General features: G+C 53.5%; 12 protein-coding genes across 12 annotated transcripts; 6 read left to right on the plus strand and 6 right to left on the minus strand.

Moving 5' to 3' along the window:
- Positions 1 to 34: 34 nt before the first annotated feature.
- Positions 35 to 589, minus strand: ASPZODRAFT_65423 (hypothetical protein; the record flags this gene model as incomplete). The annotated part of the gene is made up of 3 exons (XM_022729306.1): positions 35 to 178; positions 234 to 433; positions 502 to 589. 3 exons carry the CDS (start codon positions 587 to 589, stop codon positions 35 to 37), a joined length of 432 nt encoding a protein of 143 aa, XP_022581845.1.
- A 130-nt stretch (positions 590 to 719) lies between these two features.
- On the minus strand, positions 720 to 1,317 carry ASPZODRAFT_132338 (hypothetical protein). The gene is made up of 2 exons (XM_022722989.1): positions 1,206 to 1,317; positions 720 to 1,162 (listed from the first exon to the last, which is right to left on the minus strand). Exon 2 carries the CDS (start codon positions 1,160 to 1,162, stop codon positions 896 to 898), a length of 267 nt encoding a protein of 88 aa, XP_022581846.1. The 5' UTR covers positions 1,206 to 1,317; the 3' UTR covers positions 720 to 895.
- Positions 1,318 to 1,888: 571 nt separating this feature from the next.
- On the plus strand, positions 1,889 to 5,660 carry ASPZODRAFT_151833 (hypothetical protein; the record flags this gene model as incomplete). The annotated part of the gene is made up of 2 exons (XM_022725782.1): positions 1,889 to 1,934; positions 2,017 to 5,660. 2 exons carry the CDS (start codon positions 1,889 to 1,891, stop codon positions 5,658 to 5,660), a joined length of 3,690 nt encoding a protein of 1,229 aa, XP_022581847.1.
- A 473-nt stretch (positions 5,661 to 6,133) lies between these two features.
- ASPZODRAFT_142073 (hypothetical protein) lies at positions 6,134 to 7,545 on the minus strand (the record flags this gene model as incomplete). Its single annotated transcript, XM_022724816.1, has 2 exons — positions 6,134 to 7,315; positions 7,381 to 7,545. The coding sequence occupies 2 exons, from the start codon at positions 7,543 to 7,545 to the stop codon at positions 6,134 to 6,136; spliced, it is 1,347 nt and encodes a 448-aa protein (XP_022581848.1).
- Positions 7,546 to 7,916: 371 nt separating this feature from the next.
- On the plus strand, positions 7,917 to 8,884 carry ASPZODRAFT_96289 (hypothetical protein). The gene has a single exon (XM_022730526.1). The coding sequence runs from the start codon at positions 7,951 to 7,953 to the stop codon at positions 8,752 to 8,754; it is 804 nt and encodes a 267-aa protein (XP_022581849.1). The 5' UTR covers positions 7,917 to 7,950; the 3' UTR covers positions 8,755 to 8,884.
- Positions 8,885 to 9,169: 285 nt separating this feature from the next.
- ASPZODRAFT_16020 (hypothetical protein) lies at positions 9,170 to 10,705 on the plus strand (the record flags this gene model as incomplete). The annotated part of the gene is made up of 2 exons (XM_022726455.1): positions 9,170 to 9,225; positions 9,271 to 10,705. The coding sequence occupies 2 exons, from the start codon at positions 9,170 to 9,172 to the stop codon at positions 10,703 to 10,705; spliced, it is 1,491 nt and encodes a 496-aa protein (XP_022581850.1).
- Positions 10,706 to 10,879: 174 nt separating this feature from the next.
- On the minus strand, positions 10,880 to 12,453 carry ASPZODRAFT_2129058 (hypothetical protein; the record flags this gene model as incomplete). Its single annotated transcript, XM_022727824.1, has 3 exons — positions 12,246 to 12,453; positions 11,744 to 12,200; positions 10,880 to 11,698 (listed from the first exon to the last, which is right to left on the minus strand). The coding sequence occupies exons 1-3, from the start codon at positions 12,377 to 12,379 to the stop codon at positions 10,880 to 10,882; spliced, it is 1,410 nt and encodes a 469-aa protein (XP_022581851.1). The 5' UTR covers positions 12,380 to 12,453.
- Positions 12,454 to 12,667: 214 nt separating this feature from the next.
- ASPZODRAFT_16022 (hypothetical protein) lies at positions 12,668 to 14,338 on the plus strand (the record flags this gene model as incomplete). Its single annotated transcript, XM_022726457.1, has 5 exons — positions 12,668 to 12,709; positions 12,768 to 13,553; positions 13,604 to 13,918; positions 13,968 to 14,131; positions 14,185 to 14,338. 5 exons carry the CDS (start codon positions 12,668 to 12,670, stop codon positions 14,336 to 14,338), a joined length of 1,461 nt encoding a protein of 486 aa, XP_022581852.1.
- A 571-nt stretch (positions 14,339 to 14,909) lies between these two features.
- On the minus strand, positions 14,910 to 15,910 carry ASPZODRAFT_96297 (hypothetical protein). Its single transcript, XM_022730527.1, has 2 exons — positions 15,686 to 15,910; positions 14,910 to 15,631 (listed from the first exon to the last, which is right to left on the minus strand). The coding sequence occupies exons 1-2, from the start codon at positions 15,831 to 15,833 to the stop codon at positions 14,916 to 14,918; spliced, it is 864 nt and encodes a 287-aa protein (XP_022581853.1). The 5' UTR covers positions 15,834 to 15,910; the 3' UTR covers positions 14,910 to 14,915.
- A 1,755-nt stretch (positions 15,911 to 17,665) lies between these two features.
- On the plus strand, positions 17,666 to 18,116 carry ASPZODRAFT_142079 (hypothetical protein; the record flags this gene model as incomplete). The annotated part of the gene is made up of 3 exons (XM_022724817.1): positions 17,666 to 17,687; positions 17,756 to 17,865; positions 17,910 to 18,116. The coding sequence occupies 3 exons, from the start codon at positions 17,666 to 17,668 to the stop codon at positions 18,114 to 18,116; spliced, it is 339 nt and encodes a 112-aa protein (XP_022581854.1).
- A 232-nt stretch (positions 18,117 to 18,348) lies between these two features.
- On the minus strand, positions 18,349 to 20,054 carry ASPZODRAFT_16025 (hypothetical protein; the record flags this gene model as incomplete). Its single annotated transcript, XM_022726461.1, has 4 exons — positions 18,349 to 19,160; positions 19,244 to 19,713; positions 19,767 to 19,851; positions 19,901 to 20,054. The coding sequence occupies 4 exons, from the start codon at positions 20,052 to 20,054 to the stop codon at positions 18,349 to 18,351; spliced, it is 1,521 nt and encodes a 506-aa protein (XP_022581855.1).
- A 1,306-nt stretch (positions 20,055 to 21,360) lies between these two features.
- On the plus strand, positions 21,361 to 22,779 carry ASPZODRAFT_65854 (hypothetical protein; the record flags this gene model as incomplete). The annotated part of the gene is made up of 1 exon (XM_022729335.1): positions 21,361 to 22,779. The coding sequence occupies one exon, from the start codon at positions 21,361 to 21,363 to the stop codon at positions 22,777 to 22,779; it is 1,419 nt and encodes a 472-aa protein (XP_022581856.1).
- Positions 22,780 to 22,884: the final 105 nt, after the last annotated feature.

Raw genomic sequence — 22,884 nt, forward strand, 5'->3', positions numbered from 1 at the left:
CATGATGATGTCTTGGGAGGTATTGTTTTTGTCTTCAACTCTTTGTCATTTGAGGTTGAAAGTCTGGTCTTTGCAGCATCAAATCCACCAAGGGTTGGAACAGCCTGTCTTTATCGAACGCCTGGAGATCCTCCCACGTTGCCCACTGCCATCCCTCGCATTTATGAGGTTCCGTTACCTATATACATTAATTAGCATTAGGAGCATTAATAGTAGCTTATCAGAGAATTTACCGTTGGCTCCCCGTGGACCCTGCCGCCCACAAACACCGTGACATAATGTTTGCCCCCAGGCATGACATCGTTGGTCGTAGTGAAGAAGGAGATGTCCTTCTCGTCCACCACCAGGCCGGTTTCCTCGAGGGTTTCGCGCGCGGCACACGCCTCGAAGCTCTCGCCATACTCGAGGTGGCCGCCGGGGAGGGCGAGGGTTCCTTGATTCGATGAGATGAGATGAGATGAGGGTTTACAAGATAAGATGGGATTCCCGGAGTCGACGTACCTGCGCCGTGGCTGTTCTTGCGTTGGCCGATGATGAACTGGCCGGTGGCGTTGAAGAGGAAGACGCCGACGCCTACGCGGGGGTCCATAACCAATGTTTATAGTCAATATGTTAAATAATAAGATAATGAGGTAAAGGATTTATAAGATAAAGGATTGATCTGGCAATGACTCATAACACCGGGTATAAGTATTAATAAGCATCATAATCTAAAGTACAGGAAATGTTATATACCCTATGCTAGAATCAGATATATACTTCAACTATATACTCCAAGTGTGAATCATCATTACTAATTTCAGTAGCCGACTCTATTCTTCTATTCCATGGAATCTTCTTGCTCCAAGATGAGCAACCGGAGTGTCATTACTATCGGGACTATGATCGCCATGGATTAAGAAAGCACATTAAAAGCCAATGTCTCTGCTGTGGTATCAACACTCCCATCCGTCTCAAACACATGCACTTTTCCCCCCGTGCATGAGCTCGTCTCCCACAGCGTCACCACCTGGCCGGCCTCGAGGCCTGTAACTCCAATGCTCGACCCGGTCGGATAGTCGACGACGGTGCACTCCAGGGCGGCGCTGCCTTCGTGGTCGCCGTAGGGGGTGGACATGGTCCATGCTGCGGCCATGCTGGCCAGGCCGAGAAGAAGAAGCATCTATCATTAGGAACAGTCACAACGGCCAGAGGTATCAACTTACTGTAAGTGGTACGGAGTAACTCGGTGGTTGGATATCTACCTAGTCCTCTGTCAATGAGTGGTACTGGGTGTCGCTTTATATAAATTGTGATCTGCAAGGGGTGAGGTCGCCGGGCAACGAGAGTACATAGTACATAGTAGAATAATAATACTCCGTAGAATAGTAGAATAGATATAGAATAGTCAAGGTACAGCAACTATACTGTACCTATTACTCCATAACTATTTGTTACCTACCTCTACCTCATAGTACCTCTACGGTATTGACAAAACAGTAATGCAATAATACAGGACGTAATACCGGCGACGCGTGGCCCAAACCGTAACCAGTCTAGATTCTCGCCACTGACGCCGTCCTGGCCAATCAAACATCTACCGGCCCCCATGCCGTCCTCCCATTGGCTCTCCCCTGCAGGGGTCCTACCGCCCGTCCAATCACTGTCCAGATCCTCCCTCCGGGCCCATCTCCTGTACCGGCTTCGATCTTCCGATTCCCTGAAACTTCTCCGTTCGCTCCCACCACCATCACCACCACCATCACCACGTCTATCACCACCACCACGTCTATCACCACGTCTATCACCACCACCCTGAATATCCGATACGCCATGTTACCTCGCAAAGGCGGTTGATCGTCGTGCTCTCCCGCCTCGTCCATGGCCGTCGCTTCGTGATTCCACGACCATGCCTTGGGGGCGTGATGGCTGGCGGAGATGCTTCCCGTCTGCTGGTGCGTTCTCTTCTTCATCATCATCTTCTTCTTCTTCTTCTTCTTCTTCTTCTTCTTCGCTGTCAATATACTGATATTTCAGGATCCTCCACCCAGAATGGTACCCCCTGGCGCCCGCTGGCCCTGCGCCCGCCCTTCCTCTTCGTCCTGGCCTCCGTGATGGTCGCCGCCATGCTCACCCTCGAGGGCTTACGCTGCTACAGCCGTCAGACCGGGGGATTGGTCTTCTACGACAACGCCGATGACATCTCCGATGCCGTCTCGCTGCTCTACAACTACATCCCCGCCCTGTGCGCCGTCCTCCTCGTCACCCTCTGGTCCTTCACCGACTACGACGTCCTGCGCCTCGAGCCCTACTTCCAGCTCGCCCATCCCCAGGGCACCGACGCCCGCATCCTGTTCACCAACTATAGCTTCCACCCGCTGCTGACCCCCTTCATCGCCCTGCGCCGCCGCCACTGGCTCGTCGCCCTCGTCTCCCTGCTCACCCTCCTCCTGCGCATGTTCCTGCCCGCCCTGCAGACCAGTCTGCTCGACCTCCAGCAGTTGACCCTCCTCTCCCACCAGTCCGTCAAGGTCTGGCCCCGGCTGCTCGGTCTGCCCGGCCAGGCCGACTGGTTCGCCATCGAGGCCGCCCAGGATATTCACGCCACCGCCGCCGACTCGGCCCAGTACGCCTTCCCCCCCATCGAGATTACCGCCGCCAACACCTCCCAACACTCCACCTGGCGCCTCAACGAGACCATCTACTGGGCCGATCTGGCCTGCGTCAACCTCTCCCTCGTCCACCCGGCGTTCCCCTCCTCGCCCACCGTCGTCAAGTCCGCCGACGCGGCCGATTATCTCACCTTGTCCTGGTCCGTCGACAGTCTCGCCATCCCCAACACCACCACCACCGCCGCCAACTGCAAGCTCAATCTCAGTGTCGAGGCCGAGGTCCGTTCGTGGGACACCCAATTCCAACTCCGCTACTGGGACCCAATCGTCGGTCAGGGGAATTCCACAGGGAATATTAGCACCGTTACCACCAGCACCACCGCAGAGACCCTTCACTTCAATTCCACCTGCACCCGCAATCCCTTTGACCTCTACGGCATTGTGATATCCGTGGACCGTCTCAACACCACCTCCAGTAACGGCCTTCCCGAATACAACTCCTCCGCCTCGGCCTTTGCCTGTCGACTGCAATATCAGTATGCCAATGCGCAGGTGGAGATGCGTGCCAACAGTTCCGTCACCTCGGTCAAGTTCTCCAAGCACACGGTCCCCAAGAATCTAACCAGCGCCACGTTTGACGCCCAGGGGTTCAAGAGCCTGCTGCTCGACCGGGCCTCTGCCACGGGGGGTCTGTGGGTGGACGACGGCGACGATGATGACACCCTCACCGGAACGCAATGGCAGAGCGAGGTGACCACCACCGTCAAGGAGACGTTCGCCTTTGCCCTCAATCGACTCTTCAATCTCGACTCCAATCCGGTCACCCTCGACGCCGATGAGATCACCAACTCCGTCGGCCTGGCCATCGTCCCTGGCGCCGCTCTCATCTCCGAGGCCATCCTTCTCCTCTGCGCCCTGACGGCCGTCGGCCTCGCCTTCCTCTACCCGCGCCGTGCCAACTTCCTGCAGTCCGATCCGGGCTCCATCGGTGCCATGTGCAGTATCGTCAGCGATCTGTTCGACCCGGAGAATAATCTGCTCGCTGACCCACAGGTCGGCTGTGACACTTGGTCCACAGGCAAGCTTCGTCGCATGGCTCGCTCGCTGCGCTGTCGTTGGAACGGCCAGGGCCGTATCGAGATCATCCCCCTCGACGGCCACCAGCAGCATGTCTTCCTAATGACCCATCCGGAGGCGACCGATCCCAACAACAACAACAACAACAACAACAACAACAACAACAATGACAATAACAAGGAGAAAGGTCGCGCACCGTTTCGAGCCCCCCGCGTGGCCGATCCTCGGCCGCATTTTCTCGTCGTACCCATCTTTCTCATCGAGTTTGTCGCGCTGTTGACCATGATCACCGGCATGGGGATCGCTCTGCGCTCCCTCATGAACCGAGGTTCCTTTGCCGATCTCTCCCAGTCTTCATCCAGCGTCCTGCAGGTGATCCTCTCCTTCGGGCCTACCTTGCTGGCCTCCTCGGTCAGCGCCCTGTTCACCTCCATCCACCGTCACTTGAGCGTGCTCGAGCCATGGGTGCACCTGCAACGCGGCCACGCCCCCGCCGCCAGCTCGCTCTCGCTCAACTACGCCTCGCAGACCCCCTTCGCCGTTCTGTGCAAGGCGCTGCGCGGCCGACACTGGCTGCTGGGCTTGGTCGCCCTCGCGTGCGTGGTCAACACCTTTCTCAGCGTCATCACGGGTGGCCTCTTCACCCAACAGCTCAGCATCTCCGCCCTGCCCACCTCCGACCTCGCCTCCCCCTACAGCCAATCCGTCCTGATCGACCCGGGCACTGCGGGCGACCTGGTCAGCGATGACTTCTTCCAATCCAGCCTCAACGCGCTGCACCCGTTGTCCCCCTGGACCACCTTCGGCTTCTCCTTCCCGCCGCTGACCGTCGCTCACCGGGACCGCCACCACGAGTTCAGCGCCAACACGCTGGGCATCGGCGCCCGGCTCGAGTGTCGGTCTCTCATCCTCAACGATTCCGTCGTGACGACCAACGCGACGACGGGCGTGACCACGTGGCAGTACCAGCCGCTGGGAGAGAACAGCACCTCCTCCTCCTCCTCCTCCTGTCACATCGAGATGGCTCCGCTGCGCACCGACAATGGCTCCTCCGTCCCGCTCTCCATCCACTACCTCGGTCCCGGGGGCGCCAACGTGTCGACGGCATGTCGGTCATCCGTGCTGATTGTCAGCCGGTGGCACATCGCGCAGGCCCACGAAGCCGTCACGGCGGCCAACACGATCGCGCTGTCGTGCATGCCGCACATCGACCTGCGCAACTCGACCATCCAGTTCGACCGTAGGGGGATGATCCAGGCCGCGACGCCCGTGGCCGGCAGCGCCATCAGCTCGGGCCCCGTGTACGACAACGCCACCCGCAGTCTGGCCGAGTACCACCGGGCGTTCCTCGCGCTGGCGCGCACCTCGACGCAGAACGGCGCGACCACGGCGGCGGCAGCGACCAACGGGTCCAGCGACGGGGCGTACGACTGGCCCGGGTTCCTCACCGCGCGACTCTACGAGCAACGGGCGGCCAACGGGACGACGGGCGCCCGGCTCGAACCCCGCCCGCTCCTCGCCGCCGCGGAACAAGTCTACGGCTGGGCGTTCAGCTCCTACTTCAGCCTCTACCAGTCCATGTATCTGCAGTCGTTACCGCGCGCCGCCCCCGTCGCCAACGGCACCGTCATCCACCACACATGGGGGATCGCCGCCTCGGCCCCGACCGCAATCACGATCCTGGCGATCGTCGCAGCCGACACGTTGATCGTGATGGCCGTCTTTGTCACCCGGCGCGGACGCTTCCAGGCCCCGCGCATGCCCAAAACGCTCGGCGCCGTCGTCCCCTGGGTGGGCGGGAGCTCCATGCTGGCTGACTTCCGCCGCACGCATGGCTGGACCAACGCCCAGCGACGCACCCATCTCTCTGATCTGGATAAGCGGTATAGCTTTCGGCGCTTTCCTCGTGCGGGAGTCATGCGGTACGCCGTCGACGAGGAGGAGATTGTCGAAGCTGTCTCTGTCGAGGTCGAGATCAAGGAACGCGATTGACGACTGTATATGTATATATAATTTCATATTTTCATGATTTACGCTGTAGGGTGTGTAATATGCCACAGCCACAGCCCTATACCTTGTTCCTACCTATTGATTCTTACATGATCATTTATAAGAAACGACGAATGTCACCCAGGATGCAGAGGATTATAGATGCCCGCCGATTCAGGCAGCACGAGGGGCGTCGTGCTCAACGGCCACGACCACTGTCTCGTTCACTACGAGGGCAACAACACGCACTAAGTGCTCTCGGCGACTGCAACTACGGCGTCTCGATGGGCGCGTATACCAAGTTCCTGGGGGCCAACAGCCTCACGGCGACCAACGGGTCCGTCACGCTCGACATCACCAAGACGCAGATACATTTCGAGTGGAGTACGAGGGGGGGATCTCTACTATGTCAGCCATGACTTGAGGCCATCCTATTCGTTTGAGATTAAGAAGTAGACAGTGAATGTGAATGACGACTAGACGGTGTTTAAGATGCGTCCGACCTTCCTCCACGTCTCCCTGCGTAGGGTAAAAGACAACCACCAGTTCCCGTCGGGATCCTGGCCGATGACCGGCCCAGCATTGCGGACTGAGAAGCCATCTGCCGTGCCGGAACAGATGACCTGGACTGTCTTTGCTTTCTTTGCACCGTCTGTGTCTTGTGCAGCAGCTGAGAAATCGACAAACAGCCTTCCCTTGTGCCAGTTGGACACAGCAAAGAGGAACATGCCCGGTTCGCCAAAGACCGGCAGATGGCCCGTCCGCAGGAGAGAGTGTTTCTGCGTGTAGAAGGAGGCTTCGATCTGCGGTGTCGTGCGGTGAGCAAGCAGCGACTGTCTGACTTTCCATGCCGTCAGGCTCAGCGTCTCGCAGTCTCGCGCCCGAAGGAAGGTATAAGACGGGAGAGTCATGTTGGAAAGCACACGGGTGTGTTGTGTATGTTGCAGGATGTCTCGCACGTCGAAGACATTGATCACCGTGATGGGCTGGGACGGGGAGAGGTTCTGCGCACGCACGACGACCCCCAACCACCAGGCGAGAAGGACATCTCCATGACTGACAAAGGTCGATTGAGGGAGTTGGGCGAGCGCTTCGTTGCGCAGCCTGTCGACGTACGACGCCGGAATGCAGACGGTGCGCATCTCGTCGCGGTAGCAGAATAGCTCGAAGATATACCAAAAGACAAAGAGCATGAAGCGCCAGCCCTGCAGCAGACGAGACGAATGGATGAAGTCCTCCCCTTTCTCCATCTCCAACTGCTTCTGCAACGGATCGCCATGATAGAGATCCGGAACGCCTTCTCCCCGCATGACAGCCGTCCAGGCATGCAGGAACCCAGCCAGCCCCATGGCATCGGTGAGCGTGTGCATGAATGTCAGCGTGAGCAGCGTCGTGTCGGTGAAGCGCACGACATGCACCGCCAGCTGGGGCCGGTCGGTCTCCGTCCAGTCCGCCAGTCTGCTGGGGGCGTCGGCGGCACGCAGGAGAGTGGCGATGGCAGCGGGCGAGTCGAACACGGTCGGGGTCTCTGTCGCGACGGGGAACTTGTCTGCGAGCGGATGCTGGACAAAGGGGATCTCGTGGTGGTCTGTTGTGAAGATCACGCCTGGTTGCGAGGGCGTATACTCTGCTGGAATCTGGTAGCAAAGTTTTCCGTTCTACAACGTCAGTATAGATGTGATTAGACGTCAGTATACGAGATGATAAACTGTCAAGACGCTACATTCTTCCTCAGTCTCGCGCCGAGACGACGCCAGTTGCCTGTTGCCAGCAGCTTCTCCAGCGAAGAGCGCAGTTTCGTCGCGTCGAGGGCCGCGTCGATGCGCAGCGTCACGTCGAGCGACATGGCGCGTATATGTTGCTGGTCATCCCAGAAGGGGAGCTCCATGTATAGTATAGAGAGTAGTATATATGTAGTATATATAGTGGTATAGAGAGTGGTATATGTGTATAGAGTTATAATACTTAGAGTGATATTAATAACAGATATCATTTAGTCACATGACAGCATTAACTAGATAAGATGAATATTATAATTAAGAATAAGAGAAATACTTTAAAATATAGGATTATAGATTATATTTAATTAACTAATAACTTTTAGGCAATAGGTTATAATAAGCCTACTCATAAATATAATAATAGGAATTAATGATAATAATATTCTATATATCTGTTAGATCTCTATATCCACTAGACTAGCATTCCGACATCGGAGTCACTCATTCACCTCTTCGTCTTAGATCGTAGTTAGACCTCAATCCTTATCCTTCATTCCTCTACCTTATTGCTCATGGAATCAGCAACGTATACCCACGGACATCACCCCTCGGTGCTGCGCGCCCACACCTGGCGCACGGCACGCAACTCGGTGGCCTTTGTGCTCCCCCATGTGCAGCCGGCGATGCGCATCCTCGATCTCGGGTGCGGCCCGGGCAGCATCACCGTCGACCTGGCGGCGTACGTGCCGTCGGGCCACATCACGGGCGTCGACGCCGTGGGCAGCGTGCTGGAGCAGGCGCGGGCCCTCGCGCAGAGCAGGGGAGTGCGCAACATCACCTTCACGACGGGGGATGCCAACGCGCTGCCCTTTGCCGACGGCGCCTTCGACCTCGTGCTGGTGCACCAGATGCTGCAGCATGTCGCCGACCCCGTGGCGATCCTGCGGGAGATGAAACGCGTCACCCAACGGGGCGGGCTGGTGGCCGTCCGGGAGGCCGACTTCGGCGGCTTCATCTTCCACCCGCGCTCGGCGCCGCTGGACCGCTGGATGGAGCTGTATGCGGCCGTGGCGCGGCGCAACGGCGGCGAGCCTCATGCCGGGCGACGACTCCATGTGTGGGCGCGCCAGGCCGGGCTGACGGACGTGGCCTGCTCGTCGAGCACCTGGTGTTATGCGACGCGCGACGAGATCCAGTGGTGGAGTGGCCTGTGGGCGGAACGGACGGTGGCCTCGTCGCTGGCGCAGACGGCAGAGGCGCATGGCCTGGCGAGTGCAGACGAACTGGCCGAGTTGAGCGCCGGATGGGAGGCGTGGGGGGAGGAGGAGGAGGCCTGGTTTTCTTGTCTGCATGGAGAGATCATCTGTAGGGTTTAGATAGTAGTATATATAGTATATACTAACTATCTATACTATAGTTGTATAGTATATACTAACTATCTATACTAGTTGTATAGTATATACTGACTATCTATACTATAGTATATACTAACTATCTTATATTATATACTTATATACTTACTACTCTCATATAATTCAATTTATAATTTATTACTCTGTTATACAGATATTAATCTCTTATTATAGGATTAGTATAGTGAATCATTAGGCTATTCATAAGTATATACATACCATCATCCAGACATTAGTATAATATAATAATATAGAGAATATAATATAATATAGAGAATATAATGATAATAACTACGCAAACTGCTCTATACCCCACCGTAGAGCTGACATCAGCCAAGATGTCATAACAGGCTTCCTTCAATTCCTCTCATGCATCATCATGAAGCGAACGCGAGCAAAAGGGCCAAAGGTCCGCACCGGCTGTGTGACCTGCAAGTAAGTGATGCCTCTAGAAAGCAGAACGCCCTCTAACAAGTCCAGGATCCGCCATGTCAAGTGCGACGAGGCCAAACCAGCCTGCGGGCAATGCACACGCACCGGCCGGACATGCGACGGCTATCCTGAGCCTGCGCCGCGCCAGAAGAAGGAGAAGAATCCCCCTGCAGTGCTGGCGACGGCGTTCCCAGGGATAGCAAACGACTGCCGCTTGATTCTCGTCCCCGGCACGCGGCTGGAACGCGAGAGCGTCGATCGATTCTGTCGCCATCTGTCGGCCCGCATGGCCGGACACATTTCCTCGCCGTTCTGGGATTATCTACTGCCGCAGCTGAGTGGGAGGGAGTCCTCGATCCGGCATGCGATGGCGGCCGTCAGTGCGGCGCATCGCCGACGAGAAGAAAGCCCTGCCTCGAGAAGCGAGAGCGCAGACGAACAGTTCATCCTGGAGCAGTACAACAAGGCAATCCAGCATCTGATGTTTCCGGTGAAGAAGAGGTCGTCGACCCTCTGTGTGCTGGTGACGTGCTGTCTGTTCGTCATCCTAGAAGCTCTGCTCGGCCACACCCAGCGAGCTGTCGATCATGTCCAGGCAGGCCTGACTATCCTCGACAGCCAGTCCCGACAGGAGAACCAGCAGGAGAACCAGCAGGCAGCGCCCGACGAATACACGCGAGTGATCCATGACGAACTGGCTCCGCTGTTTGCTCGACTGAACATCCAGCTGTCCTTCTTTGGCCGCGAACTGTCGCCGTTCACCCACATGCGAACCCAGCAACCGGACCGTTCGTTTGCCAATCTACACGATGCCCAGCTCGCGCTCGACCGCATCACGGGCGCCGTGTTTCGTCTCGTGCATGTTGCCCGGGCCCAGGGCGTGTTGCCCGATGTCTTCCAGCAGCAACAGCTGCTCACCACCGAGCTGCTGACATGGTCCCTCGTCTTTGACCGTCTCACGGCCTCCGACGAGACGAGTACGAGTACAGCTGTATCAATCATGCGCATGCATCACCGGGCGTTGCTCATCTGGCTGGCCTCGGCGACGTTCATGAGCCCCCTCGACTTTGACGCCTATATCCCGGACTTTCAATATATCGTGCGTCTTGCCGAGAGTGTCCACCAAGGGACAGGAACAGACCGGAAGCCCTTTACGCTTGAAATGGGCGTCGTGGTGGTGCTGTATCTGACCGCATGCAAATGTCGCCATTCACGCACCCGCCGCAAAGCAGCCGATCTTCTTCTCGCCTCCGAAACGAGGGAGGCCATGTGGGAGCCCCGACAGGTGGGCAGAATCGCCGAAATGGTGATTCTCGAGGAAGAGGGGATCAATCCTGACGGTGAAGACCTGTTTGTTCCCTTGCACAGACGCATCCAGGAGGTCTACCTTCTCGACACGCACCTCTCCAATCCCACCTCGGTCATTCTGGCTTATATATCGGGGGGGGAGTGGAAGCTGGTCAATCGATTAGTAGAGTGGTAGACAAACTACATACATACTTAGTACGCTCCTAAGTAATGCTATAGACATCATTCCATAGGGAATATAGAGAACTTGGATCAGGTTCGTAAGTATCGTCATGTCAGGATGGGATGAGCAGAGCTCTAGGTTAGGGTTACAACAGTGAACATGTAGAGAACTGATAATGCCAAGTATCTAATTCTTCCTCAACCGCTCGCCAAAAACCTGGAACATGAACGGGATGGGCGAGATGCCCAGGGCGATAAAGCCAAGCAGGGTATTCCCCCATCCCAAGCCCAGACGATCGTACAGCTTCAGGCCACAGAGAGGGAGGAAGCCGCCTGCCAGACTGCGCAGAACGGTACAGGCTGCAATGGCGCTGGCGGCGTGTTTGGTAAAGGCGTCGACCAGGTAGGTCTGCACCGCCATCAGGATGACGATCATGCCGTAGCCGGTGATGGCGGTGCCAATCTCGGGCACAATCCAGTGAAGGTGTTTGTCTGTCGACCAGCCATAGACGAACAGGCCGACGGGGATGCTCAACGCCCCCGGGAGGGTGATGTAGGAAGGCAGCCGGTCTTCCGGCTTCAACGGTTCCTTGTTCTCCAGCTTGCGTTTGATGCCTTTATCGCTGAGAGTGCCGGAATAGACGAGACCGACGAGCATGCCGACCCCGCTGCCGAGGAAGGACAGTCCGCTGGCGCCCGAGGAGAAGCCGTACTGGCCCTCGAAGACCTCGGTGAAGGTGGTGAAGAGGATGTAGAGCAGGCCGTACAGGATGGCGATGTAGACGCACATGGCCGCCACAATGGGGGAAAACAGCAGCATGCGGGTTGGCCGGACCAGACTCTGCACGAAGCGTTCCTTTGGGGGGATGCCGTCGTCCAGACGGGATTTATACGCCGTCTCGCCAGTTTCTTTCTGCAGTCTTGCGGCCTTGCGGCGCAGAATCGTCGCCGGGTCTGTTTCCGGCACGATGAAGAAGAAGGCCGTAGACACAACGCCGCTCTGGATCTATCAATAAGGACGTCAATAGGAAGTGAAGGCAAATACACTTACGGCAATCGAGAGAACCCAAAACACCCATCGCCAGTTGGTGGCTTCGACAAGAAACCCCCCCGCCACCGGCCCGACAATCGGCCCAAAGAGCGGCCCCAGAGACCAAAAGGCCATCGCCCGGCCGCGGCTCTCCGGGGGCATCAGGTCGGCGATGGTGCCGCTGCCGATGGTGGTTGGGGTGACGCCGACGACGCCGTCGAGGAAGCGGAAGACGATCAGGGCGGCCAGATTGGGCGACAGGGCGCTGGCGATGTTGAAGATCAGGAAGAGGAGGTTGCATGTGTTGTACACGATGACTCGTCCGCTGTATTCACTCCAGGGGGCAACGATCAGCGGGCCAAAGGCGAAGCCCAGGATGTAGACCGAGACCACAAAGGTCGCCAGCGTGGTTGAGCTGCTGTGGAACTCCTCCATCACCAGAGGGACGCCGGGGGCGAACATTGACGATGCGAGGGGTCTATAGGATCAGTAGATGCTTTCAACTCTGCTCGACAAGACTCACGTCAAGAAAGTGGTAAAGGAAACAGCGGCAATGATGGTCCATTTGCGCGTCACCGACCAGTTCATGGGGTTGGCAGGATCCTGGTCGACCGGATCCTCCCAGAAGACATCCATTGTGCTTGTGCTTGATTCCATCTTGATGTCAAGACAGTGCTAACAGTCTATACAGCCATCTTTTATATCTTCCTCTTTTAACTGCATGCTTATGCTGTACGTCATGTCTCGTATTCGGGTTCGGAAATCACTATGGATCAGGTTCATATTTAGTCTTCCAATCTAATTAAAAGTCCTGATCGACATGTCGTATTCGGCTCTTGGTGTTCATCTGTAGGTATCTATATTCATTGCTTCATCATATCTATATATTCATTGCTTCATCACTATACATTATCCTTATCCTCTACGTTCTATCATCATCACATCATGTTCGATATCAAATCTGGCCTGCTGGCCATCATCTCCTTGGTAAGAATAATGTATCCTTCTATCTACTTCTAAACACCACTTACCAGTCTATGTTCAGACACTATGTTATTTCATCTGCCAAACGATATACAACATCTTCTTCCATCCATTGTCTCGCTTCCCCGGCCCCGTGTCGCATGCCATCTCGCGCATCCCCTACTGCTACCGCCTCATCCAGGGCACGCTGCCCTTTGACATGCTCGATCTCCACCGGAAATACGGCGACATCGTGCGCATCGCCCCAGACGAGCTGGCGTTCTCCCACCCAGACGCCTGGAAGGGCATCATGGGCCACAAGAACGGGGAGCCCGAGTTGGAGAAGGCGCATTGGTTCTACCGCGTGGTCGACGAGCCGCTGCACATCGCCAACGAGGACCAGCACACGCATAAAGGGCTGCGACGCACGATGGCGCACGGCTTCTCGGAACGGTCGATGCGCGACCAGGAACCCATTATTCGCAAATACGTCCATCTCCTGCTGCAGCGGCTGCGTGAGAACTCGGCCGACGGGCACCCGGTCGTCATGTCCGACTGGTACAACTTCACCACCTTTGACATCATCGGCGATCTGGCCTTTGGGGAATCGTTTGGCTGTCTCGAGGGCTCCAACTACGACTCCTGGATCAAGGGCATCTTCGAGGCCGGCCGACTGGGCACCATCTTCCAGTCTCTCTCCTTCTTCCCGCTCCTCAAGACCGTTCTTTTGGCGCTCGTGCCCAAGTCGCTCAAGGAGTCGCGCGAGTACCACAAGAAGAAGACCAGGGAGAAGATGATGCGGCGGTTGAACCAGGCGGAGGAGCGCTCAGATCTGATTGAGGGTATTTTGAAGAAGCGAGAGGAGCTGGTAAGACAACCACATTTATACTGATGCTTATGCTTATACTAATTTCGAAGAACCTCGGACTGGATAAAATCATTTCCAATGCAGAAATCCTCATCATCGGCGGCTCGGAAACGACAGCCTCCCTCTTGAGCGGCGTGACGTATCTCCTCCTCCAGAACCCCGACGCATACAAGAAGCTCGTCGCCGAAGTGCGCTCCGTCTTCACCTGCCAGGAGGAGATCAACCTCGTCAGCGTGGGCAGGTTGACGTACATGATGGCCTGTCTTGAGGAGGGACTGCGCATGTATCCGCCTATTGCAAACGGTCTGCCTCGTGTGGCGCCCAAGGGGGGTGTCACCATCATGGGCGAATTCATCCCTGAAGGCGTAAGTTGATCTCCATCTTGCTGACGGTTTATATACTAACTGTTGTCAGACAAACTGTGCTATTCACCAGTGGGCATTGTACCATCGGGAGAAATACTTTGAAGACCCGGAAACCTTCCATCCCGAACGGTTTCTGGCCGACTCGCCGTTTGATGATCGGAAAGATGCCTTCCAGCCCTTTCATTTCGGGCCGAGGAACTGCCTGGGCAGAAAGTAAGAACACAGCCTCAATACCACCAGTTCAATGCAGCATGCTGACTTTCTAGCCTCGCATACAGTGAGATGCGCCTCATCCTGGCCCTGATCCTGTTCAACTTCGATCTGAAGCTGGCCGAGGAGTCGCAGGACTGGATCCAGCAGAAGAACTTCCTCATGTGGCAGAAGGGGCCTTTAAAGGTCTTTCTCAAGCCTGTCAACTAGATGGTCTGGCATAGCATTGGTCGTGTATTTGTATATAGATAAATCTGCAAGTTACAGTATGTATGGAGTAGTATATTGGTATTATATACCAGATCAAAAACAATACTTAGGGTTAGGGTTAGGGTTTGTCTCTTGTCCCTACGCGATCATGCTCCTTTTAAATAGTCTGAGCATTATTAGTCAAGCTAATGACTTGGTCAATTATTCATGAGTTCTTGTACACTGTGAGGTTGGCATTTTCGACCTAAGATAAGATTCATCAAGGCACCCTGCTAGAGTGAAAGGCAATCCTTGTCTATGCATTGCGATATAATCAGGGAGATGTGGGTTAGGCTACTATATAATGGCGGCAACCCATGGGTATTGGCTAGATTTCACATTCTGTGTAGGAAATAGCCAAGGCTTATTCATAGAGAAGACATGAAGCATATATAATAAACTCTTATCCACCCATAGTAGCATTGAGCTGATAATTACAGTCGATCAATGGGTATTATACAGTGAATGGTATACTTAATGCTTATGACAAGGAATGACTTTTTGAATAGATACAAGTATATAAAAGAAATCTATAAATCTAAGCCATGTCATTCTCGTAAAAGGTGCGCTCCTGTCGCTGCTGCCGGGTCCGTTCCAACCTGACATAACTTTGGCGGCCATTCGGGCTGGCTTTGAAGGTGCACTTTTCCGGCAGATAAAAGATCGTCCAGGCGCCCAGGACGACGACCATCTGGAAGCCATCAAAGGCATACAGCGCCCACTCGTTGTCGACAAGAAAGGCCACATTGCCCGCCATGGTCATGCGCATGAGGTTGCGCCCCGTCGCGATGATCGACACCGCCAGGCCGAACAGGTTCTTGTACAGCTTCCAGTTGAAGGTGACCGTCTTGCTGGCCTCTGTTGGGTGCCGGCCCAGCCGAAAGGTCATGGCGATGTTCTCGGCCAGCGTGAACAGCCAAAACACCATCTGGATGACATAGATGGCCACCGTCAGCTTCGTGGCCGCGGCGATCGTCGAGACTTCCGTTGCCGTCACGGTCAGGATCCCGCCCATCGCCTGCGCCACCAGCAGCGCACTGTTCACCCCCAGATATCCCCATCGCTGCGCGGGGAAGGGGAGCCAGCAGAATCGTCCGGCGTCGAGCGCGCGCGCAAACTCCGTCTGGGTCAGATTCACCGAGAACATGAACAGACTCGGGCCCAGCAGCAGCAGCACGCTTTGGGCGCGGTACGCCGCGACATTGCATACATCCTCGCTGCTCACCAGTCGAGAAGCGAAGCCACCCAGTTCGCCTGCAATCGATCAGCATCAATATCAATCAAGCAAGAAATATGATGAGAACTTACATAAGCCACCGAGAACAAAGAAGATGCTGTCCCATGTGCGGGTGGTGATCATGCGGAAGCTGTGGACGGCAGTCAGGCCTGAAAAGAGAACGACGGCAATGGCTGCCATGGCCATGCTGGGCGTGTAGGGATATAAATCGCAGGCCATTTTATGGGGTTGTTGATATGATGAGTGGAGTTGAAGGTGATGTGTTGATGTTGATGTTGATGTTGATGTTGATGTTGATGTTGAAGATGGGAGAGTGTTTTATAGAAGGAATTGTTCTGCCTACCCAAAAATGGTTGATATCCAACACTTACACTCAACCTTAATCGTGCCTCAAGATGCTTGTTGAAACCTCCTTGGATGATCCGCTAGCCTGTTGCAGGGCATGCCGATCTCTCGGGTTCGGGTTCGGGTGGCATTTAAGGGTATTACTTCTAAGTTGATAGAGCTAATGCAAGTGTGAGCTAGAAAAGAAAGACTCTAGAAATTGCCTAAAAATTGCAATGTAGATCTCATATTAATTATGGAGTGCGAGATATCCAACGAGTACTAGAAAATGGAAATAGCATAATAGGCTGCAGAATAACGGAATGCTAATATAACTATTATAATAATAGTACTCGAGAATATAAGAATAGAAATAAGAATAGAGTGCGCTAATCTCCAAAGCTCAAGGCTACCAGTAGGGAAAAGGTATATTCCAGGATAGTCTAATATATTCCATCTGATTAGCCGTGACAACAAGGGATCTATGATAGTACTGATAAGTCGCACAAATAGTACACTCAGCATCTAGATATATTTATGACTGCATAGTACAGACGTTGGTAACCTCTAAGCTATTCTTGCTATTGGGATATATCTTTAAGCGAGTATACTAGAAACAAGATCAATAAGGATAGGAATAACAAGATGTCATAGCAGGCATGATTCCTTTAGCTATAGTAGATAAAATGGTAGACCTCATCTCAGGTCAGGTTATAATAGAGCCTAGGCATGATAATCATTTAATAGACTAATTAGTATATCTTCAAGACTATATAAACATAGACATGGAGTAGACTATAAACGCTGAAAGTATCATTCTGATTGCTTTTCTCATCCCTACCTGTATAGTCTTAAAGCCAGAGCCGGAGAATCGTAGAATATAGATTCAATAGGGCCGAGTGGGAAAACACAGTGATGTAGTAAGCTAATGTTGTGTGGTATCTAAAAATGCTGATAACAGTATAAATGCCACTTCTTTAGGGAAACACACCACTCAATCATATGATTAATAATGGCACATATGGTTTTATAAAGCTAAGGCTATACATCACCCTTGCATGGTAATTAATCATGCTGCCAAAGATCTAAATGTGGTGAAGAGGCCAGTAGTCTCCGGTATGCCAGAAATGCTTAGCAACCAACGCTGACAGCAGTACTCTATATTATAGCCTAGGACAAAGCGCTGATCAGGGTGATATTGTTGAGTTTGCAAATACAGGAATGAAATGGTAGTAGCTTCAAAATCATGTAAATGCCCATATCGACTCACTATATCCACTTGAAGGGAACAGCAATCATATCCTAGACAAAACTCTCAATACTAGGCCTGAAGGAGTCCTTGCGTGGCGGCCACTGTTGAGGAAACAGGACATTGTTTTACTCCGGGTGTCAGTAGTTCAGTCAATTGTTTACTGTCATTATGACGGCTGGGATGTGCCAAACTATAAGTGTATGATTCTAAATCAAAGTATATTATGCATTTAAAGCATAGGGTTTATATATTCGATGCCTTCAAGACCAGATAGGTCTACTGCGAGTCTCTTGATATTGATAGCTAGAATGAAGAGGTAATGGACAGTATTTCTGTATATTGTGCTCTACATTCAAGGTTAGTACCTGAGTAAGCTCAGCGGGGTAGCCGGTACCGGCGTCAGACATATAAATACCATCTTGATTTCATCACTCTTAGAGATCAATACATACTACACACATATTATATACTCGAAATGGCAGGCTATATTCATATTGGTAAGTACTGCCAACTCTCGACTATAAGTACTGCTTACCCTCGACTGCACTCTAACTCGACTCTCCAGTTGGCTTCAAGTTCCGCGAGGACATTTCTGATGCAGACAGGCAGGATGTGATCGACTCCTTCCTGGCCTTGAAGCACAAATGTCTTAGAGATGGCAAGGAATATATTCTGGTAGGCTCAGAATACCCTTTGTGGTCTCCTTTACTGACAAACAGGCCATCCGCCACGGCTTCCCCCAACGGACCTTCCCCTGGCACAACGACGTGGACGCTGTTTTCGTGGTGGAATTCGCCAGCAAGGAAGACTGCGATTATTACCACCAGAAAGATGAGGCGCATGCGGCCTTCTTGCCCAAGGCGAAGGCTGCCAACAGTCCGACAGCGCCGGGACTGGTTGTTGCTTTTGCTCCTGTGAACAATTAATTCTATACAACAGTCAATAGATTATTATTTCCATACATCTATTCTCATAATTGTATTCTTTTTCTATTCATTTCTATCTTGTTCCCTCGCGAATCTCGCGTATCTGTATCTGCGTATCTCCGTGTTGCGGGGAATAACGGAGAGTCCGAACCACTATACAATCAAGTATTATTTAATATAATATTCAATATTAAATACATTAATATTACAGTCATACTACATAGGTATAGAATTACGCCTTAATAGCCCCCCCCGGAGTCAAAAAGGTGAGATAGTCAAGGGACAGGTCGGTGAAGAAGGTGGCTCCCCCGACGGTCTCAGGATGGCCCGCCTCGGTGACATTGCAGTAGTCGATGAAGTTACCGGCGGCTTTGTTCTTTTCGGAAATGTATTGGGTGTATTCGGAGAGCAGACACGACTTGCCTGGGCCGGACTGGCAGAAGGGGAGAGGCCAGACGGCATCGTTGAAGCGGAGACGAAGATAGGCATCGTTTTCTTCTTCTTTGCCGCTCTTGCTCTCGGACTCGGTACAGTTGAGGATTTCAAAAGCAACGGTTCCCCGCATGGTGATGAAATGGGCGACCTGGTAGAGATGGTCGGTGGGGATGTGGTCGTCCGGCAGGAATCCCTCGGCCTCGAAGATGCCCATGGCAGCGGTCATCTCGGCGATCTGGTCGTCATTGAGGAACGCCATGATCAGGTTGGGAACGTTGAACTGCGTGCCGTTGGGTCCTGTGCCGACCTGACCCGGTCCCTTGGTGAACAGTTCCATCAGACTGTTCAGGAAGGGGAGGAAGAGCGTCTTGGCCGGGCCGACGGAGCCAGGGCCGACCTCGTAGAAGTACGCCAGATCCTGCGAGTAGGCGTAGTTCTTCAGCTCGTCCTGGGTGAAGACGTCGCACCAGGGACTCAACCGGCCGAGGATCTGCGACTCGTACGCGCACAGGTACGGGAAGAAGGTGACGTCCGTCTCGGAGAAGGTCAGATTGCCGCTGACCAGCTTGTTCACTCGCGCCGTCGTGGCAGGCAGCCAGGTTGCATCGACTGTAGAAAGAAGGTTAGTAACGGCTTAGGGTTTAGGGTTAGGGTTTAGGGTTTAGGGTTATACTAGGGTTAGGGTTACGTACAATCCGTAACGTTGTCTCCCCCGCTAGAAGTGGCAGCGTACAAGGGACAGCTATCAGACGGCCCCAGGGAGTTGCCAATGGCGCTGACAGACCCTGTCGAGTTGACGCTGACCACCGTGCCGTACGCCTCGGCAAACTCGTACAGATATCCCCAGGCAAACGCCCGCGCGGTCTGCACGACGCGCGACTCGTTGATGGGCGACGCATACTGGTTTGCCCAGATGTAGAAGGGCTCGCCGTCGGTGTAGAAGGTCGGATAGCGCGACCGCAGCTGGTATCCCAGATCGGTGGCCTCCTTCCACCCCGTCCGGCTCTCCTGCGACATCTGCAGGGCTGTGTCGGTGAGGACGGGCTCCCAGTCGGCGATGAAGGAGAGGGCGTCGCGGGCGGCGAACCCGGAGCCCTTGACTGCGATCTGGATCTTGTCGTAGATCTCGACCCAGTCGCCGTATGAGCCGCTATCAGGGAAGCTTTTTCTATCAATAAAGGAAATCAATAAACAGACACGAGTGATGTTATTTACCGACTGCCGTGGCGCACCACGTATGCCGCCTGCTGGACGGTACATTGGTCAGGGACGTCCGAGTCGATGCCAAAGGTATTAGGACCTGCAGCTGTTAGAGGGAGAATGATATAGAATGTCAAGATTATAAGTACCCGCCCAGTAGGGAGTATTTCCTCCCGAGTAGATCAATGGGTTGTCCGAATTGGAGGCGGAAGGGAAGACGACATCGTCGGCAGGGGCCAGAGGGGCTTCGACCTGGGCGCGAACCACGCTGGCGGCGAGGAGGGCAAGAGGGGAGGCCTTCATCTTGCTGTTGTTGACCTTATTGAGAACCTGTACAACGGAGCTGTATAGGTCGAATCCGTCTATCTTTATATCTTCAAGTTTTATACGGAGTACTTTATACTCTACTCTGTGCCTGCATAATCACATGCAACACGTGGTTGGCTGGTCAGTTTGATTGGCCCAAAAGGAGGTCCGTTATATTAAACCATTTCTTAATTTTATCAGGAGCAAATCAGACTGACAGACTGGAGCACAGGCTCGCAAGGTCTAAAGAGTTCTCTCGGCAGATTAATGGCATAATATTAATAAGGTGGATTATACTAGTATGTATAGAGCAGAAGTAGCAGTCATGAGAGTATATAGGATTATTAAGAGGTTAATATAATCACACATCAATATAAGCCCACACTATCTTTATAAGTGATTATAAGTATATAGAGGATTAATGACATAAAGGTTAGAAAGTATACTATATCAACAGGACTGCCACCAGAGCAGACATCTTAAGCTGTCAACCCTTGCCATTAATTTTAATAATGGCCATAGTCTAGCCTAATTTGATAATTCAAGCCTATTTGCTGACACCTAGACTATGCCAAGAGACTAACATCACTAGAATATTCCTACCCTTCCTAGGGTAACGCTGATTGAATAGAGCCGAGGCATTTTTACTTCTCATCTATTCTACGTCTTTGAAAGGATGGATATATTATTCCTTCAAGCTACATGCTGAACTCAGCAACCTGACAGAAGCTGCGCTGAGGGTGAAACCTCTAGATAAAGGAATTATTTAGTCTCTTAGTTTGCTAGTTGTATTGGGGTATGTTCTATCACTAGCTTTCTCCTTAATTAGGGTGTTTATTTGGCAGTGCAGAGTATAGTGTTATTGCTATATATCATATAATATAGACTAATCATGTTGCAAGAGTACTCCATATTCTCTATTTCAACTCTATTCTAGCAATTAGAGTAAGGGCTTCCTTCAGTCAGTATAGATAGAGACTTGATCAGATGTAGGAGTTGGTTTATTCAAATAGACACTAGAATACTTTTATTGTTCTTTGAGGTGGTTTTCAAGTGAAACTATTATTCCATTCTCCATTATTCTTCTACAAGGCCCAGGATCGGCAATTTTCAACAACGATGATCCTTTAGACCCTTTGGAGCCAGCACCTATACAGAGTATAATATAAGAATTACTAAGTTAAACTAAAGCCAGATAGGAAAAGCCAAAGATTTAGTGGCGATTGTGGGACGCGTAAGCACGACAACAGTTCATGAACATCAACTCACCACCATCACTTTCATACTCTGTACATCTCACAAAATGCCGAGCAAAGGAATCAGCGTGTACAGCTATGTTGGCGTGGAAGGGTACGAGGTGGGCTTCTCGGTCCCCCAGACTCAAGTGCTGCACAACGCGTCGCACAACTTCACGCAGCGCCATCTGGAGGTGGAATCGAGGCACGTCGCGGGGCTGGAGAACTTCACGGGCCGGTTCGAATGGACGGTGTTTCGGTACGGGCAGCCGGTGGCGAGCCACTACAACGAGGTGAACGCCCTGACAGGCAAGATCGAGGGGGGAACGATGATCGCGACGCAGGATTTCCACCCGGTGGTGACGGAAGACGCGATCATCACGTACGGCTTCTACGCCGCGGGCCATGGGGAGGTCGGCCTCCCCGACCGGCACCAGTGCTACGTGACGATCTGTTCACGGGCAAACGCAGCGTGGATGGGCAGCGTGGCGCCGCCCGGGTCGGCGGCGGCGCAGAAGCCGTTCACACGGTTTGTGCTGGCGGCGCCGCACGACAACGGGATGAACAGCATGGCGTCGTGCGATGCGGTGTTCCAGCATCTGGACACGGACATGCTCGCCGCGGTGCGCAAGATGGTGCCGTCGCTGGTGCACATCAACCATATCCCCGACCACTTCCTGATGAGCAAACTGCCGTACATCGTGTACGGCCTGTCGATCACGCAGAAGAAGACCGTCTCGATCATGCTGGCCATGGGGGCGCGGTACTTTGAGTTCCGCCCGGCCAAGCTGCTGCCCATGTTCCAGCAGGTGTCCGGGCTGCGCGACACGTTCTACTTCCAGCATGCGTGCATCCCGGGCCTGGCGTTTGACGAGTTCCTGCGCGAGCAGGTCGCCTTTCTCGACGCCCACCCGACCGAGATCGTCACCCTCCATATCCGCTGGGACAACATCGTGGCGGAGTGCAAACGCCCGACCGCCGAGGAGCTGTCCAACCTGCTGGGCGAGGCCTGCGGCGAGGCCGTCTCCCACGTTCTCACCTGGGGCTCGCGCGACTGCTTCCAGCAGCCGATCGACGAGCTGCGCCGCACGGGGACCAGGCTGATTGTCGTGGTGGAAGCCGAGAAATACGACAGCTGGACCGCCGAGGCGTATGCGACCCTCAGCGCGGCCCCGATCCTCGCCCGCTTCGAGTCCATGACGACCGAGGGCCAGCTGGCCTCCGACCTCACCGTGCTGCAGTGCCAGGCGACCTCGCAGTCCATCAAGGAGGTCATGGTCTACAGTGTGCTCTCGGCGCATGCGGCCAGCTCGTGTCTGACCTCCACCAAGGGCAATCTCGACAGGCAGACCCTGCCGTGGATCAGAGAGCATGCCTTGGAGCGTCTCCAGGCGGAGAGGAACATCGTCATCATGAACGACTTTATTGACGGGGCGACCATTGACACGTCGATCATGTTGTCCGGTGCGCGAGTAGCGAGTAATTAGTATACTTCTAGTACTCATATAATAGAAAATGAATTGATGATAGTTCAAGGCAGGTAGTAGCTTTTATCTATACAGTTAGTAGTGCAAGTAGGCAAGAAACAGACG

This window comes from Penicilliopsis zonata (genome assembly GCF_001890105.1).
Source record: "Penicilliopsis zonata CBS 506.65 unplaced genomic scaffold ASPZOscaffold_6, whole genome shotgun sequence".
In the NCBI taxonomy this organism is placed as follows: domain Eukaryota; kingdom Fungi; phylum Ascomycota; class Eurotiomycetes; order Eurotiales; family Aspergillaceae; genus Penicilliopsis; species Penicilliopsis zonata.